Source organism: Porites lutea, chromosome 2 (genome assembly GCF_958299795.1).
Source record: "Porites lutea chromosome 2, jaPorLute2.1, whole genome shotgun sequence".
Taxonomy (NCBI): Eukaryota; Metazoa; Cnidaria; class Anthozoa; order Scleractinia; family Poritidae; genus Porites; species Porites lutea.
Genome location: NC_133202.1, coordinates 7,002,504 through 7,021,743, shown reverse-complemented (window position 1 = coordinate 7,021,743; position 19,240 = coordinate 7,002,504). Strand labels below are relative to the sequence as shown.

Sequence of the window (19,240 nt, the reverse complement as noted above, 5' to 3'; positions counted from 1 at the left end):
TTCTTTGTCCACGTTCTTTACTGAAATATTTTTCAAATTCTTCTGAAAGGTAGACGAGCAACAGAGAGTAAAAGTGAATTAAAAGTGTGAAGCGAAAAAAATAACAAGCCATGATATCATCCTGGTGCATCACCTGGCTCGCTGTATTCGTTACCATGTCTGTTGCTATAGTAACAGTGAAACCGTAGTCTTCGCACTCGTGCCATGTACTTAGTTATAAACCTGACCATAGTTGATATGTTTGTCGGAGGATTTTCTCACTTTTCCCTATTTGTAACCTTTCTCTCAGTCATGCGACATTGTGCAATTTCCGCACTTAACCCTGGAACTGACATTAACAACTGGCTTTCTCTTCGTCTGGTTTCCTCTGACCTCTCTTACAAACATTGCAGTAATTTCATTGGATCAGATGCATGCAACAATTCGTCCCTATACAGCCCTTAGGCATGGCCTCATTAAAAAGTGAGTCTACGGGGTAACAATTGCTGCTCTCGTCTGGGTTTTACCCGCAATGTTTATTATAGTAATCCTTAAGAACCGAATGTTTAACCAAAGTTCTATATTTAGCATATCTAGTGGACCTTCATTCTCTTCATGTGGTAGCCCGGGGCACCCAATTACGACTGGTTTCTGTGAAATAGCTGTTCGAAGAAGCACATATTATCTAGAGATTTCTATAGCTCGAAAAAAGTTAAAAATTCATAGATAAATGTATCACTCATCTCAGTTTTCGAAGTTTTCAGTCTATTAACTTCTTTGTTGAAGAAAAAGATGTACATCGGAAAATGTTGAGTTTTCTGTATATTTAATAGTATCAAAGATTTTCGAAAAAATAAAGCCGCGCTAATAAATTCGCATCGGCTGAAGAAGCCCAAGGATGACCAGACAGATACAAATTTCATAGAGTTTCCTAGAACGCATTTGCAGAGCTTCTTTTTAAAACAACAATCTTAAAAATTTTGGAGAGAGGCGGCGTGGGATATGGTGGACGGGTTGTAGAGCGATGTTTCTCTCCTCCTCACTAAAATATATACTTACCTAAAAATACTTGCAATGGAAAATGTTAAAATACACGGATTGTCCGAGCTAAGCCGCGACTTAAGGCCCTCTTCAGTCATATTTTCATCGAGAAGTTTCAGCTCCTTTAACTGAGTGAAATTGTTCACGAAGAGTTTGCATGAAACATTTATTTTTTTTTTCCGGTCTCACTATGGCCGGACATTTGATTGTCTTAGAAGCGTTAATTAAAATGATAGTCACATTTTCATTTTGGTGATCAATTACTCCCTATATACCAAACAGACCTTCAATATTTTTAAAGAGCGAAATAAAAATGTTAAAAAAGTATTAATGTACTAGATTCAAATACAATTTTAGCCACAGTTAGATTGTTAGTTAACTAGTTAGTTAGTAGTACCCTTTGCATTTTACCACGAATATTTTTTGCTCCTGATGTAATAACATATGTTTAGCTGTATATATCTAGCCGGCTTTTTGAAAACGTTATCGTCAAATGGACCTTTTCCGTCCAACATTTTTTTTCGGCCAAAAACTATATCCAAAGTAGCTCATTATAAAAATTAAAAGTGCAACCTTGCTTTTTGCTGATCTCCTCGCTCTTTCTTTTTCTCCTTTCCTTTTCCTTCGTTGCGTGTGATTTTGGAGCCGTTCTCGGGCTCAAGGAAACCTGCCTTTTGACGCCTTTTCAGTCAAATGACTGCAAATTTCGTTTGGTTGGTTTTCCAAAAATCGGTTAGATATACTATAATATATTTTATCTGCAGATGTAGAGCCATTTTCTTTGGAAATGCTGTAAATAACCACCACCTTCATTATAATAATAATAATTATTATTATTATACTCAGGTGAACGTCGAGCGCTGACGTTAATTCAGTTTTAAAAATATTCAGCTGAAATGAAATTTAATGCCCTCAGCTTTTAGTCAACCAATTTATCCAAATATCCCTTCAAACGTCACTGATATTTTTTCCACAGGTGAAAACAAGGATTTTCACTTTAGCTTTTTTGAAGGCAATTTGAAAAACTGTAAGTTAAAGGTGAGCTTCCTAATTCGTCGAATTATTATTCATGTATCTTCATTACTGAACTTTGAAAAACAGACGTCAACCTTGTTTATTCACCTCCTACTTTTCTTTTCTAAGTAATCAAACTTTATTCAATTCAAATTCTTTGTAAAGGTAGACGAGCAACAAAAGAGAACAGGCAAAAGTGTGAAGCGAACAGGAGTAAAAGAAGAAAAAAAGTCATGCAATTTTCTTCATCCGAGTGCATCACCTGGTTTGCTGTATTGATTACCGTGGCTGCTGCCATAGTAACAGTGAACCTTATATCAATCGTTCTTTTTATAAAAAACCGCAGTCTTCGCACTCGTGCCATGTACCTAGTTATAAACCTGACCGTAGCTGATATGTTTGTCGGAGGATTTTCTCACTTTTTTCTATTTCAACACCTCTTACTATCATGCGACATTGTGAAAATGAACTTAAGCCTGGAACTGATTGTGATAATTACCTTTCTCCACCTCTGGTTTCCTCTGACCTCTCTAACAAACATTGCAGCGATTTCATTAGTTCGGATGCATGCAACAATTCGTCCCTTCAGGCATCGCCTCATCAAAAAGTGGGTCTACGTGGTAACAATTGCTGGTGTCTGGGTTTTAGCTGCAATGGTATCAACTGCCGCTTCAATACTTAGACAATATGGGGAAGAATGGTCACATCATCTTTACTTAGTGCATTCATACTGTTTTTTGTTTCTATTTGTTATCTGTGTTTCTTACTCTTCCATTGTTGTTAAATTTTTGTGTGGAGCGCATCCTCAGCACCATGGTGCAGCCAAAAGACAAAGGAAACTGACCGTAACATTATTCATAATGACTATCGTATCCTTACTGATGTGGCTACCACTTACGGTTTATTGTTTTCATTTATCTCAATCTAGTACTAGGAAATTCCTTTCTTTCCAGGAATTAACACGTTTGGACTGTTTTTTAACCATTCTTTTTTATATGAACTCGCTTGTTAATCCCATCGTTTACACAATCAGAATTCCAGAGTTTAGGAAAGCTCTCCTGGTATTATTTAAACGTCAACGAAGACAAAATGCCCAAGATATTCCTCTTCATGCGCTTTAATGGCCTTTGTTTAACACTTGGAATCCAACTAATGATTTCGTCATCTTCATAACAAAAAAAAAAACAAAACAAAAAAAAACAAAAACAAACAAAAAAAAAATAGTAGTTTATTGTATACTATTATTGCGGCCTTTAAAGTTCAATAAAAAGGTTGTAAATAAATGTTGTGGTGCAATTTTTTCTTGGTTCAAATACTTTTTTTCCTTTGTTTTAAACTATGATTCTCAATCGTACATAACCATACCGCAGCACTAAGGAAAACAAAATCTAAACCATTGATAAGTTGAACCACAGTATGTCTTCAAATACTACAACTAAATATAGAGCCGGTTAGTAGCCTCGTTTACCTTTTTGTTACGTTTAGTATGTTTCCAAAATGAAAACATATCATTTAGATTTCCTTGTTTAGAGTTAGTCATTATGATAATGTGGTCGCAAAACATGAAATATATCTATTATGTACATTAAGCGCAGAAGTTGTTTAGTTCTCAATTTGTTATTTCACAACGCTACTTTAACAATGCGACTTGTTTTGAAGGTAAAATACCTCTGTTAGTAAAATTAGCATTTTAAGACACTTCAATAAAGTTGCTATTTATATAAAGAGGATTTCTTTGCGTTCTTATCTGTGTCTGGAATATCACAAGGAATGGGCCGGAAAAACGCTGAAATGGGAAAAGCACACTTCAGTGTCCTTCAGATGGGAAAAGTCAGAAGATTGTTAAAAGTGTCTTTTTTTCACGCCAATTTTAGGAGAGGATTATAAGAATGTTGTTTTTCCTCGCTGTGTGGTTAAGGACATTTGTGTACAGCTTGCCAGATACATTCAAGACTCTTCCTGCCACTATTCAATGTTGAACATTTCCGGGTCTTTTTTTGAGAGATAATATATAGCCAAATCTGGGAAGGGAAGTCAATTGAAAAACTTTGAAAATCATAGATGAATGAAGAGTCATCAAAACTATTTAGCCTTTCTCGAGAAGCTTCAAACATATATTTTACATCAGAAAACTTTCCCCTGATAAATGAGGATGGAGACATATCAAATAGTCTGGACTGAATATTGTCATCACTGGAAACTAAATCCAGTAAATCCATCTTGTCAGTTCGTATCCTTAAACTGCACCATGAATTCTTGGTGAAAGGTTCTTAGTCGCTCAAACATTGGAGCAAACGTCTCTTCAGAAGGAAGAATAGTGATCCTACCAAGAAAGATTAAAACATGAAACCGTTTTAAGTTATTTCCTTCGTATGGATAGTGGGTCTGAAAAATCAAAACGTTTTGGATTATTTTAACCTATAATGTGGCGATAAAACTTGGTCCAATTTCATCAGACTTTCACACGCTGACAGAACGTCGCTTTTACAGACAAGTCGCTTTTAGGACGCGTTTTCCTATGTAAGTTTAAGCTCTGTTCCATAGCGTATAATCCCGGTTGTAAGCCCTTCTATTCGTACATACCAACTTTATCCCAGTTGCAGGCCCTCCACTAAGACCCCATCACCCCGGATATGAGCCGATCTGTGTATACCCTTATTACGTTCGTCAGAACGCATCCTAATTTGGTGTTCCTGTGGTACAACGGCAGAATTTTTCGGGGTTGGGGGGAAAGAGGGGTCTCTTCAAATTTAAAGGTGCAGTCAATCTAATCAATCTAAATATAGTAGACAAGCCTGTAAAAACCTTGTGACACAAGGGCGCAAATGATATCACACAGAGATTTTTGAAATCATCAAAATTTCGACCTGAAGTTGATGGCCCTTGTAGATTCAAATCTTACCTGTAGTAAAAGTTGTTACCGCTGCCTTTCATATCAAACACGTGGCCAGGAATCATGTAAATTCCAGTTTTTTCCAGCGCCTGCCAGCAGTAAAACTCGTCTGGTGGCATTTCCTTGGCCTAAATAACAATGATAATTATACAAACAAAACAATTATACAAACAACTTAGTACACATTACTTTTGTTCACCCCAAAATCCTTTCACTTCGCTCACCAAACAGACCACATACATACTTTCCTTGTGACGGGAATATCTGTATTTCAAAGAATCCCTCGATGAAGCCTTCACTGGGAGCTGTTACTAGATCGATACGACATATGGAATTTAGGAATGCAATTTGGAAAGTTGAGAAAGTGAAATTTTAATTTTCCCGGGACATTATCAGCAGCCTGAATAATATGGGAGCCTATAGCGACCCTTTCACTTTTTCTAACCGAAGAACGCCTTTTGAGAAAACTGACACGGCGGGAATCGGGGTTGGCATTCTTCTAATATAAGGTGCATCAACGAGAATCTTGGCTTCTTGATCGCACGTTGTGGATTCCGGATTTTATGTTGTAGATCCGGGATGGCAGGTACTGGATTCAATATTCCTTGTCCATGAAACGTGGATTCCAGATTCCAATCGTTAGCGAGATTTCGGGCTTCATATATAGAGCAGGCCCCAGCTGTTCAAAAGCTGGATAACGCAATCCACTGGATAAATCCCTATCCAGTGGATCGTGCAATTGGTTTCGCTCATACTTATCCATCGGATAGCGATTTATTTGGTGGATAGCGCTGCCCATCTTTTGAACAACCGGGTCTGAATTCCGAATTTCAAACCCCAGAACTAATTCCGGATCAGTCTACAAGAAAAAAATTCCCGGGTTCCGGAATCTGTATTACCGTACACCTGGGATATCCATTACTGACAGTATTCTTATCCGGATAACCGTACACCTACCGGATTCCACACGTAAAAAATTCCCGGATTCCGGAATTCGGATTACCGTACACCTGGGATATCCATTACTGACAGTATTCTGCAGTGCAGCACTAGAAATCAGGACCGGAAACAGGACATGATACCTTGGCTGCCTCGATAGCTTTCTTTGGAAGTGTTATCCTCGGAAACGCATACATTGCACCTGCCACCTCGTTACACTTAACATTTTCCATTGAGTTAAGAACCTCTGTTGTCATCTTTGCTTTCTTCCTGTAAGAATCCTTGATGGATTTTACTTCCTGTAAAACATATAAAACACAAATAATGCATTAAGCAAGATATGGGAATACTAAAGGTAAACACCTCTATAGATTTCCCTAGTGCGTCGCAATTAAAGATCATTTTCTATACATTCATAAGAAGATTGCCGAATGTTCCAGGAGAAAATAGGATTTTTTTTTTACTCGACCTAGTCCCTTAGCGACTTCAATACTTGGCAAACTTTACTTGCGTAAGACTCGAATCGTTTTGTTTGGGCAAAAGAATCAATGGAAACCTATCCTGCGTGCCACCCGCGAGAAAAACCTCTGGTACCCAGGGTAAGAGGAACAAGCTTTATTTGTTAAATCGGCTATCTCATGGCAGGCAGGCAGGCATTAGAGGCGTCACCTGACTAAGTATTGTATTATTCACTGTTTTATCTGTATCGTGAAAAGCTACGGTTCAAATTGTTACATTTTCGTTAAAACCTGGAACGAGTTAGAGCCTGAGCACTAGAGACAGGCTGAAAAAAAGAATAATACAACGCTATTAATTTTGTCATTCACAACTAAGTACTAAGTTCTCAAGTTCCATAGCGAATAATGACTCGTTATTGCCATTACCAACCATATAAACTAGTCAGCCGAGACAGAGCCCCCTTTAAAAAATTACACGAGTGATAAAGTAACACTGATTATGATCACGCGAGGCGCGTGAGTTTCTCTGCGTTAAGTTACAGTTAGGAGCATACCTTTGAAAACTTTTCATATGATTCATCGCCAGGCTTGGGAGGGTTGCAAGTGAGTCCCATGATTACCTTGGGTTAGAAATCAAGCGTAATGAATTCAGACTGAGTACCTTACAATAAAGCACTAACAGCTTCCTTAGTCTACAAGAACACAGGGAAGCATCTATTAAAGATTTGAGTGGTTGTGACTGGACAGCAAACAGTTGCATTTCTCCAGTGTCACCTGCTAAAGATGAATCACTGGACAGTGATGATCTAAATGCACTCAAAATAGTGTATCAGGAGCTTCTGGGACTTGATGCAAGGACTTCCATCGAAATGCCATTTACTATCTCAGAATTCAAAGCCATTAAGGTTGGTTCAATGCTTTATGGATCACAGCAAAGCCAAACGACAAGAAATTCTTATATTCTGGCTAACTGGGCAGGGACAGAAGGATCATTAGCCACAAGCAGAGGATCTGATGATCAAAGACCTGGAAAAGTCATCACATTCTTCCGTCACTGCATTAAGACTAAACCAGTATCATCCAATTCAACTGTCCAGAAATATAAATTTTATTTTGCGAGAGTGAACTGGTATTCAAAACATCCAGATCGCTATGAATATGGATTTCCCTTGGAAATCTGATGTAATACATTTGATTTGTTTGGACCTGCATGTATCATTCCAGTTCAGAGAATCAGTTCACACTGTATATCTGGAGAAATAATTCAGAAGAGGGAAAAAGTTCTCGCTGTAGCAAGCTGAGTTCAACATTGCTAGTATCTAGCAAAATATTGGTGGGAACTTTTGTTAATGATGACATCCTGTGTTGTTTAATTTTCATTTGTCCAAGAAAACACAGTACAGTTGAACCTCAATAAAACTATTATCTGGACACGAATTATCCAGAATTCTTGATTGTACAGTGTCTCTAGTTCTATTTTTTATCTTGATTACAATGCCCATGTAGGATAAATACTGACAGACTTTCTACATGAGTGCCAAGGGCTAGCTTCTAGGGGGACCAAGGGCTAACCTGCAATCAGGTGTTCTATTTTCAGGGATAGTGCAAAAGCTGCCAAACCTCTTGCAGAAAATGAAAAATATTCAATTAATGATAATTGGTTTTAGGATAAGTGTGTGTTTGGGGCAACGTGCAAAGAAAGTAGTGTCCGATAGCCCGGGGCTAGTGGATTTTGCTATCGGGCTAGTGAATTCTGTTTTAAACTTGCCCAATGGGCAAGTGATGTTTTTTGAGAATCGAATAACAGAAGAACTATGAAATCAATTCTGCTAGTCAAAAAGTTTTTGGGGCTAGTTGAAATGACATCTTGCCTAGTAAATGCTAGCTTCAGCTTGCCCGAATGGCAAGCTGTAAAAATGATTTTCTTTGTACCCTGGTTTGGGGAAAGGTAGTCAGTTTTGGTTTGAATTGTCAGGAGGCTATAAAAAAACAAGGGTTTGCAAAGTCAGGATTCTGTTGTATATCTGTAGGTCACCTTGATTATTTTGCTATTCAAGTGTTGCAAAGTGCCTTTTTAGAATGAATTGTCTCCTGTCAAAGAGTGAAATATAGTATTTTTATCATCTGAAACATTTACTCCACTCCTACTAGGTCTGAAGTTCGACTTAAACTTAAACTTATTAGTCTAAGATCACATATCTTTAATGCACATTAATGCTGTTCAAGAGGCATGCAAAAAAACGCAATAGCCAACCAAATTACTCTAGAGATTATGAGATATTACGAGAAAATGCCAAAGTGACCCCAAACCAAACAGTTACCATGCAACCCTTCATATCTCACCCAGCCCGTGGATAGAATCAGGACCCGTGTACATTACCAAACCTGATAATATGTATGGGCAATTAATAATCTATTCATTGTCAGATATCACTGAACGTACCAGAATCACCAAATACCCAGTCATGCCCATGACACCCTAAATAAGACAGCTATCTAAGTGCCTAATGTTACAAAGGTCATTATCAGCTAGATGTCACAACCAAAAGGCACAAAAATGATCATGGAGTGAACTAACAAATACAATGCCCCCATCCTATCCAGTTCAATATTTACCAAGACAGCAAATTGTCTTCAGTGATTAAATCACAGAAAAGTATTAAGAAGACCCAAACTGCCTTAACTGTCTACTGAAAAAGCATAATAAGAATGTCCCGCCATTTAATTTATTAAGAGGAGCTTTACTTTTTCTTCCAAAAAAAATATTCTCAAAATAGTTACCAAGGTCGGTCATTGACAGCTGATTCTTTCCTTTTTCCCTTAATAACTTGTCCTTCCGTAACCTGTCGTCTTCGGATAGACAAGGAATCAGGGCGTATCCCTGACGTTTCGAAACAATTGTTCGAAAATTAAATTGCGATTATACTTAATGAAAAGTTAACGATAAAGAATTTTTACTCGTCACATTTTTCTTGTTTTAAAAAAAACTTTGTACAAGGGCAAATATAATAGCATATTTGAAACACATTTGTCCCACATTTCTTCGAGACAAGTGTAATAACAGATTTGTCTCACATTTGCGACATTTGTTGGGTGGACAAATCTGACATCAGATTTGTCTTAGATTTGTATTTGAGGCAAATATCATCAAATCCATTTTCCTTCCAGTAAAATTAAAACAACCTACATAAGCTGGCAAAAAAAATTGTCCTTTCTGTTCACAGGGTCTAAAGCAACGTCCCAATTTGGCTATAAATTATTAACAAGTCCTGCATTCCGTAATAAGGTTAGACTGGCATTTTGATTATCACAACGGTCTCTCGTAATGGTACGTTACAGAAGTGACCAGAAGTCGACATGCGGGTTGCAGAAAACGGCTCGGTAGATCGAGGTGATTCGATCTCGGTTCACGCAGGAACCTGATCGATGATAATGGTAAAGAATTGTAAATTGGAGACTGTGAGACTGCCGTGATTTAAAAACTCCGAAACTCACGGAGTCACCGGAAAACGAGACTTCGAGACCGACATCAAAAACGCTTCAGCGATCTTCGAGATCGGGCCAAACTTTTCCCGAGACCCATGTTTTCTGTGTCCCTGATTATGTTTTCCTCGCGTTAACCGTTAACAGGTACGGTTAGAAAACACCGCATTCACCTACTAAGGAAAACGAGGCGCTAACGCAGCATTATCACTGGAAGGATAATGGCAAATGAACGTTATGTTTTCCTTATGTTTGCTGTCAAATAAAAAACCCGCGAAAAACTCTACGTTTGGCCACCGCAGAAAACAACAGAAAACGCTTAGAAAACAACATGTTCGTCGATGTTTTTCTAGAGGTGGAAAACTGTAGGTTAATGAAATATTTTCCTTGCGTTAACTGTTAACAAATACAGTAGGAAAATGCCGCACAAACTGCACGTTCACCTGGTCTGGAAAATACATGTAAACGCCTTCTAAAATACGGTGTTTGCCTGAGATTTTCAAGTGCAGGAAAACGCCAGGTTAACTCCCAATTTTCCTTGGATTCACACAAGGAAAATTAGTAATTTTCGGGATGTTTTCAGGAGTGGGAAAACAGATGGTGAATGCCGAATTTTCTAGGATTTACCGTTTTGTAAAATTAAACTGGTAAATGAGGGTTTTCTTGCCGTGCAGCTTCCGCTGCAAGCGCTTCGAGACTCGCGCGACACAAGGCGGAAATAAGAGAAGCGCGAAGCTTTATGGGAGGAGTAAGAAAGGAGAGCAAAGCCATCTTTCACCATCCCGCCATTCTTTGCGCGTAGTGTGAGAGACGCCTAAGTACGTTGAACTTACATCTGAACTATTGCAATTTTTTGCTTAACTGCCTAATACCCTGACCACCATAGAACAAAACAAAACAACAAGAGGAACAAACAACACAAAGCCAATATAACGAAAAGAGAAACACAAGCAGCCAGGCTTGTCTAGGACTTGGGGGGTGTTAATAAATCATCGTAGAAGCACAAAGGTACTTTTGCTCTAACGGAAGGTATTAACTGAAGTCTTTCCAGGAATTCAAACTGGAAATTGTGGACTAGGGTTTCAGGCAGCCCTTTCATTAGGGACCTCTGTCCCATTTCACTACATGACATACATTATTCGTACCTGTCCTATTGTGGAAGGGCAACTTCTTGCACTCAGGTAAGTTTTAACTCGAGACCTGAGTTGATCATTGAATCCTACGAGCTCTATATATCCACCTCTGAGCCCACATCTGCAAGGAACAGCAATGCGGGGGGTTATATGATCAAATTTCCTGGTACCTGTAATAATGCGCGCGGCAAAGTTCTGCACTGACTGTAGTCTACAGATATTTTTGTTCGAGGTGTTCGACCACACTGTGGAACAGTACAGTAATTTGCTAAAGACTAGGGCATTTATTACTGTCACCAGTTGGTTACGGTCAAGAACATGTTTAACCCGACTGATTTGTGCGAGGCTTGACATACAAGATGACGTAGTTTTTAAAACATGGTCATCAAACGTTAGTTGCGGATCTAGAACAACCCCAAGATCTTTGGCCGAAGATGTAAGAGCGAGATCTTTTCCTAGAAGAGATATTTTGAAGTCGGGGAGTTTGGCAAGTAGTTGTCGGCTTCCAAAGACTACGAGTTTTGTTTTCTCAGGATTTAAAAGTAGAAAATTGTTAAAACACCAATTACGTATTAAAAGAAGGTCGCCATTTAGATCGTTCATAGCAGTCGGACAATCACGAATCTTAAAAGAAATCTGAAGTTTAGTGTCATCTACGTAACATTGCGTTAAACAGTTTCTAGGAACAGAAGGTAAGTCGTTAATGTAAATACTAAAAAGAAGCGGCCCAAGAATGCTTCCTTGAGGAACACCACTATTTAAACGCAACAAATTCGAGAGGGTCGAGTTAATACGCACGACTTGGTGTCTGTTGGTCAGGTAGCTAGTGAACCACGCGAGAGCGTTTTTAGAAATACCGAGATGTTGTAGTTTTAAAAGGAGAATATCATGACCTGTGTCAACAGTCATCTTTGGCAATAGCCAACTGACTAGTCTCGTAACCAAACCTCTTGTTGATCTCTTCGACTTCGTCTACATGAGATCTGGGTTGGAGATTACCGACCGTTAACCGTTAAGTACAGATGAAGAATCCACCTCAAGACGATAATATCCACAAAGTGTTTCCTGCCTTTTCTTGTGCCAAAAAAGAGGAAATGTCAAGCCAAAGACAAACTGATGTTTTTAATGAACATGCAAAATTCCTCGTAGGACAGTGAACATTTAATAGCGGGATGAAGGAAATACAAAAAACTTGATAAGGACTGCTAGGGAAAGGAGGGCTGCGACTCTTACCAGTAATTCAGAGAAAGGTCTTTCCGGGACTTTGACAAGTGACCCCTTAACCCTTTAACTTCCCGCAGAATGAATGATGGAGTCGAGTAAGGAATTCAAGTTTTAATTAACTTTAAGAGTCGGTGGACGAAATCCTTTGGCTTTTGGTGTGACCATTCAAATGAAACCTCGTTGTTTATACTTTCATGTGGTACTAATTGTTTCTAAGCATTTTAAAAGAGGAAATTTGTTATTTGTAATTGGGAATGTAAGGGTTAATAATGGTTTGTCTGTGGTTATGTATGTACAGTCAAATAAGCCTGGGAAACAGAGCCTAAGGGTACAAAATTGGCACTAAATCATTCTTGTCTACTTCCTGAAGGTGGCCGCAAAAACAAACAAACAAGTGGAAAAACACACACGCACAACTTACTCGCCTGTATACCCTTTGGCACTGGAATGAAGAGAGATCAATTGAAATCCGCTATACTCGTCTCCGAGGTCCCTGAGGACTTTTTTGCACGAGTGAAACTGGGCTCCCTCCGCGTACACGTTGTCTTGGTAAACTTCATCGGCGAATAAAACTAACTTCTCACGAGCACAAAACTTGATTACTTCTTGAATGTCTTCATACGTCAACACCTGACCTATATATAAACAAGAAGCAAACGTGACTAAAGTTAATGGATAAACGAAGGACAGAACAAGTTTACATTTTATAGTTAAACTCTGATATTACGAACACCTCGGTTTAACGTAGAATCTCTATATAACGGACACCCTAGTTTAACGACTGCCTAGATAATGAATATCCCGGTATAAGGAGGAATTCATTAAAAAAAGGAGAAAAAAAAAAACACCCCGGCAAAAAGAACGCCTGTATAGCTAACACCTTGGTATAACGAACACCCTTTTATAAGGGACACCCCGTGAAAAGAAAGCTCGAACGCACTAACCTGATTGTGTGCTAATAAAAACAATGTCGGGAATAAATAGAGAAATTTTATTATCATTGCCATCACCATCACCATCACCATCACCATCATCATCATCTTCATCTTCATTAATATTATTGCAGGTAATTACAAATAGATAAACATTCAATGTACCTGTTGGATTGCCTGGATTTATCAGCACAAGAGCTCTTGGTAAACAGTGCGGCCTTGCCCCATCCAGCTTTTTCTTTAGTTCAGACATATTCAAACCCCAGTTGTTGTCTTCGTCAAGAAGGTAAAATATCTTTAGGATAAAAAATAAACAAAAAATTTTGTAGAACGTAATTTTCTCCTGGGGTCTCTGAGGAAGAATGCCGGAGTTTGAAGTAATAAATTCTTGCTGCAACAAAACTGGAACCAAGTTCTTAGATTTATTCCGGTTGACCGATAGTTTCGGCAACTCTTAAGCTAAGGCTGGTCCAGTTTTCACTAATCGTAATTAGAAGTGCAAAGCGTTATGATCTAGTGAAAAAGAAGTCCGATCCCGCTTACGACCCCGTCGCTTACAAAGCCAGTAGTGAAAACTACAAGGTTGTTACACTTGTAAGGAGAAGCGACAAATCAGTCTTTCACTAACATGCCACAGTGCTTGGGACCAAGTATTGTGATTGATTTATTCGTCTCCTTATTACTATACTGTAAGCGGCGGAGTCGTAAGCGGAGTCGGAAGCCAAAAACGTTCCAATTCTTGGGACTCCGATTCCGGCCTTTAAGCTTATGAAACCGTTTACGACTCTGAGTACGACCGGCCGGTCAATGTGGTTAGTGAAAATCAGCCAAACTTGGACGAATTTTGTGCAGCGAAGAAGCTCACTCGCTCGAACACAACAAAGCGTTTTTTGTTTTGTAATATTTTGCTTTTCTAGTAGTGGTTCGCACGCGCCAACGGCTCTTAAAGATGGAAAATCTGCTTGGAAAATACAGGAGTAGACTTTCGGGATGCGAACAATTAATTCAAATTTACAACCATCTTTTAGAGTCTCAAGTCTCTTTCTTCTTAACAGTTATCTGACGTTACAATTTACTGGTCAGCAAGCGTGAAAAGCGAAGTAAAGCCGCGACAGCACGCGCGAGGCGTGTGCGAAAGAGCGCTCCACTCTCTTCGCACTCCTTTCCGCTGCCCCTCCCACACAAAACCGTCAGCTACGTGGACTAAGTAGAGGAGAATGCGTGAACGAATAGGTATTACCTGGTGTGTGTTGTGTTGCAGTAGCCTCGCCTGATACATACTATATCCAGGGATAGGAATCATTACCCCAGCTCGACCCTTTCCTTCCGTGATTCCTGTTGAAATAATTCCCATCATGACCTGTGTGGCCAAACAAACCATTATTTTTTCAGTTACCACTAGGTTTACTCAGGTGAGTTGGTACTTACTGATATTTGTTTTTCTATCTCAGCTTTGTTCACCGCTTTACACACAACATAAAAAAATATTTCCCACTTCATGTCTAATACGAAATTAGTAATGAAGATGATGATATTGAGAATGATGATGGAAAGGACAAGCAACTAATTGTAGCTTAATGTACCAATTCAAAAGCACACATTTAAAAACATTTGTTAGATGTCAATCCAGAAGCAATCACATTAACTTACATCAATTCCCTCTGCTCCTCCATTTATGAGAAAAATATCCTCACAGTTTGCAGGATAACTGTCTCGTTGTGTAATGTAATTAGCCACATCCTGACGCAAAACATTTATACCCTGAGCTGAAGTGTAGCTACCTGTAAAAGTGTAAATGCAAACCATAATTTTATAGTTCCTTCTCTAGAAACCATATTCAAGATACCATCATGGAAATTTGGAGGTGATCACTGATTATTAAGTGCTTTAGCACTGAACTAAAATATTAATCATAAATATTGCAAAAGAGGACTTCTTTAGAACTCGTTTAAACATCATCAGGCATTCCAGATCGACTTGGAACTTGGATGTGTTGGTTTAATTTGAGGAGTGGGAAATTAAACTAGAGTGCTGGAAGAAACGGAATGAGGAAGAGAACCAACAAGAAACTCAACCCACCTGTGCCAACCAAAGACTAAAGGAAACTGAATAGAAGGAACTAAAAGGTACTCAAAGATGGATTGACTCCTAAATATGACAGTATCTGCCTTTGAGAGGTGCTAAGAAAAGCAGGGTGCAAACTTAGCATTTCAATGTTAGGGAGATCAGTCAGCTCTGTCCGGGGGATGTGTCATCTGAGGAAAGCTTAACCGAAATTTACAGATATGTGGGGCAAGGGGAATTCTCAAATTTTGGCCCTCCCGGTTTTAGACAGGAAAAGGTGTGGCTGTAGGAAGGAGATTTTCTGGAAAATCCCTGTCAGAGCACAGTGTCTAGGGGAATTTCGTGAATAAATGAATTACTTATTTAAAGTCTCACCTTGAAAAATGTCTATACCTGTTGCTTAGCACAATTAATTAGCCCAATGGGATCTTTATAAATCTACTGTAAACGATTTCTTCGCTTCTTATCTGACCCAGATCGACTTTTGAAAATCAATAACCGCAAGCCATATCCTCACTGGCGCACGGCACGTCGCCCGAAGGGCGACCGAGGCACCAAGTGCCTAGTGCGAGCCCTCAGTCTCTTGGTTTGTGGTCTATAGAATGTGTAACGAAATTGTTATGCGATCAAAATAACCCATTTCTTTAGAGGTTTTTGACGGGTTTTGATGTTCTAACGACAAACACATCTCCTCTATCTGGACCCTGTGGTCAGAGTTATTGATGACAAACGAGATTCTGTTAGAATTATTATGATATAATAAATGTGACATCAGGCACTCAAACTGAAAAGGAACTGCAGCACTGATCAGACTGCAAGGGCGGATCCAGAATTTTTTTCAGGAGGGGGTGCACTCGTCTCTAACTCTACTTCAACACCAATAAACCACATAGTTTTTTTTTTGCAGAATACCAGTTGTATTAGAAAACTGCAGGTCATCTCGGGAGGGGGGGTGCGCACCCCCTGCACCCTCCCCCTAGATCCGCCCCTGGACTGCATCTGTTTCAATATTATTAACCAACATTTAAGGTTCACTCAAATAATGGCAAACTTCTTGTTATTATTACTAACTTATGGTATGTCCAATTGTGTCATCGAGGATTCTCTTGGCTCTTCTTTTAGCATCCTGAGGGAAGCTTGGATCATCTAAAAGGTCAGGGCACAAAAGAAGAGCCATTACCTGCAAAAAGTTACACACACTGTCTACCCTATGTAGTGGTGATCAGTCACATTATAATAAATCACTTAAAATTAAGGGAGGGCTTTTGGTTCTAAAGGTTGTAATATCAAATTCTATAGATATTGGATATTACCATACCAACTTCCACAGGAAAAAATAACGGATTCCCATTTTTGGATATTTTAGGATATTTAAAGAATTATACCAATAAAAATCCCAAATTTGGCAAAGTGAGACAAGTCCCAACCAGGGAATTCCCAACCAAGTTCCCTGATTGGGACTTGTCTCACTCTTCCAAATTTGGGATTTTTGTGGGTATTCTTTGAATACCCTAAAATATCCAAAAATGGGAATTTGTTATTTTTTCCTGTGTTCAAGACTAGAGTAAACGTTTTTTATCCTTACTTTATTATACAACCAAAAGAGCCTTTAAAATAGATTAGGTTTCCATTGAAAAGGAGAAAAGCAGCATTTATAGCTCAAATTGTAAAATTATGTAATTAAAGACTGCTGTATTATAACCTGAATGCTGAATTTAATATAGCTTGGACGAATACAGTTTAGGCATGCATGAGTTCTACATGAGGACATTGATTTATGCTTTAAGGTTCTAACAAAAAGATGAAAATTATGGGTTGATTTAGGGGTGCATGGTCCAAGGACACTCAGTGTTTGATGGTCCCAGCTCCCAATCTCAGGGGAAAAATAGTTGGCAAGTGTCTTGGCCACTCTCCCACCACTTTCTCATGATCAGTTTTCTGCATCTGCCGCCTCTGATGGTCTAACCATACATTATTAAGTCCTGACAAACAAGGACAGTTAATATACTCACCTGTCTAAAGAAGGCAATAGGTGGTTGCCCCATGCCTTGTGGGTTTCCTAGATGTATGACAACTTCTGAAAAAGGTTTGCTTTCTCCCTATTATAAAATTGTCAAGAAGCATATTACTGGTAGATGTGTATATAAGTCACATTCAATTATCAATTAAGTAGACCTTAAATGTAGGTCAAAGCTGCCAAGGGTTAAGTTTGTCACAGTGATGGACCAACTCCTAGGAGTACCTGCAGCCCATATCGGGTCATTTTAATTTTGTTACAACATATTACTGGAATGCAGTAAAAAATATGTCAAATGTGTTACTGGATTATGTGTACGCTGTAATAGATCTCTACAGGGGAGAGAGATTATGCAACATTATGCACCACTTAAAGGTGCAGAGAACAATCTTGAACAAAAAAAAAGTTGCTGGCCTGTGGGACACTTATTCCCTGCATCATGTCCTCTTGTGTGTACTTTTACCATTAAATCAATAAAATTGAGATTCTGGGTCATCTTGGCCTTGCTTCATGACACACAAATTCAAACCAGTTGAGTTCCATTGTGACATGTTAGGGAGTACAAGGCAAGTAAAAAACTATTGCCACTCTAACTAGATCAGAGGATGCTATAGACAATCTTAAAGTCTACTGTACTTCAGGAATATTAATTCTAGCACCGAAGTCCTGTTATAGAGAGCATTATTCTTTCCTCACAACTACCCCAGAGTGGAACATCTACCCCTTGATATCCAGTATGCTTTTTCTTTACCAGACTACTTTAAGTCCTCTCTTATGCAACACTAATTAAGATATTAAGAATTTGATTTTTAAAAGCCATTTTTAACGGACTTCATAACTGCTCGTAATAACCTACTGTGGGATTAGTTTTAGATCACCACCTCTAGAAAATGGGGCTATAAAGAAGGAGTTAAACAGTTGTTATTGTTGCTCTATAAAGTGGAGGTGAACAACTGCTGACTCTTATGCTTTGGGCTTGAGACTGACGTGAGATCGTATAAAGGACAACAACAACTACATGCAGGCTGATCTATCATGGATTTTTCTACAAATACTAACCTGGGCTGCTTGTGGCACATGTGCTTTTTAGGCCCTGTAACAACCTTTGTCACGTGGCGTCCATTTCGTCTCAGGAGATTTATAAAAAAAGCTTTCTATATAAATGCACGACTAGCCTCGTCCTCTCTACGAGCCGTGCACCAGACGTAGTTAATCGATAAAAGTCGAAGTCACAGAAAAAACAATCTATCGATTGTTATTGATTAACAAAATCGATAACAATCGATAGTAATCGATGAAGAATCATTATCGATTTCTATCGGAAAATCATCAATATTAATCGAAGTCACAACTTTTTTTCTTTATCGATGTCTATCGATCGATATCAGAAATCGATATTCATCGATGATTTATACTGGTATCGATTATCGGTTTATCGATTAACTAAGTCTGGCGTGCATAAACAAAGCTTTTAAATTAATATTCCGAGACAAAATGGCCCCCGCTTGACGAAGGTCTATTGCATCATTTTTGCTTTGTGCTTTGTAGACTTGTAGATAGCGGTTAAGGACCTATTTAGGAACGTAAATAGCCTACAATCTCAGAAGATAGCCTAGGGTATAAGACCATTCTCTGACAGTGTAGTTGGATGAAAAAGGTGGGTACTTAACTAGCCTGACTCCCAGCCCCGATCCGACCATAAGCCTTTGAAAAGCTCGTTGTGAATAAATTATACTCACGCGAGCAAGCTCTTGCTTTATTTCATAAGTGCGATCTTCGAGCCATCCTCGTATTCCATATTTGATTCTCTTGAAAGCTGGACTAATGTTTTCATCGGTAAGAACCTCCATTTCAAGCATATGATCTTTTGACGTGCCGGTGTGCATTTGAATGAGTCGCTACGTGAGTATCTCTGGTTACTCTGTCACGCAATCAGGTCCTAGGGATCGGCTGACGATCGTGAAAATTTGAACTGGATCACTGAAGTCCTGGATAGCTGGATGACGGATCATACTTTCAAGTGACTCTTTTCGTACGTTTTCTTTGATTTTGGCACAAGTAAT

General features: G+C 38.8%; 1 protein-coding gene across 1 annotated transcript; it reads right to left on the bottom strand.

The window, feature by feature from the left end:
* Window positions 1-4,257: 4,257 nt before the first annotated feature.
* Window positions 4,258-19,078, bottom strand: LOC140925529 (alanine aminotransferase 1-like). The gene is made up of 12 exons (XM_073375472.1): window positions 18,917-19,078; window positions 17,173-17,259; window positions 16,232-16,340; window positions 14,747-14,877; window positions 14,337-14,456; window positions 13,262-13,391; window positions 12,586-12,799; window positions 10,953-11,061; window positions 6,879-6,944; window positions 6,010-6,165; window positions 4,937-5,055; window positions 4,258-4,357 (listed from the first exon to the last, which is right to left on the bottom strand). Exons 1-12 carry the CDS (start codon window positions 19,061-19,063, stop codon window positions 4,258-4,260), a joined length of 1,488 nt encoding a protein of 495 aa, XP_073231573.1. The 5' UTR covers window positions 19,064-19,078.
* Between the last annotated feature and the right edge of the window lie 162 nt (window positions 19,079-19,240).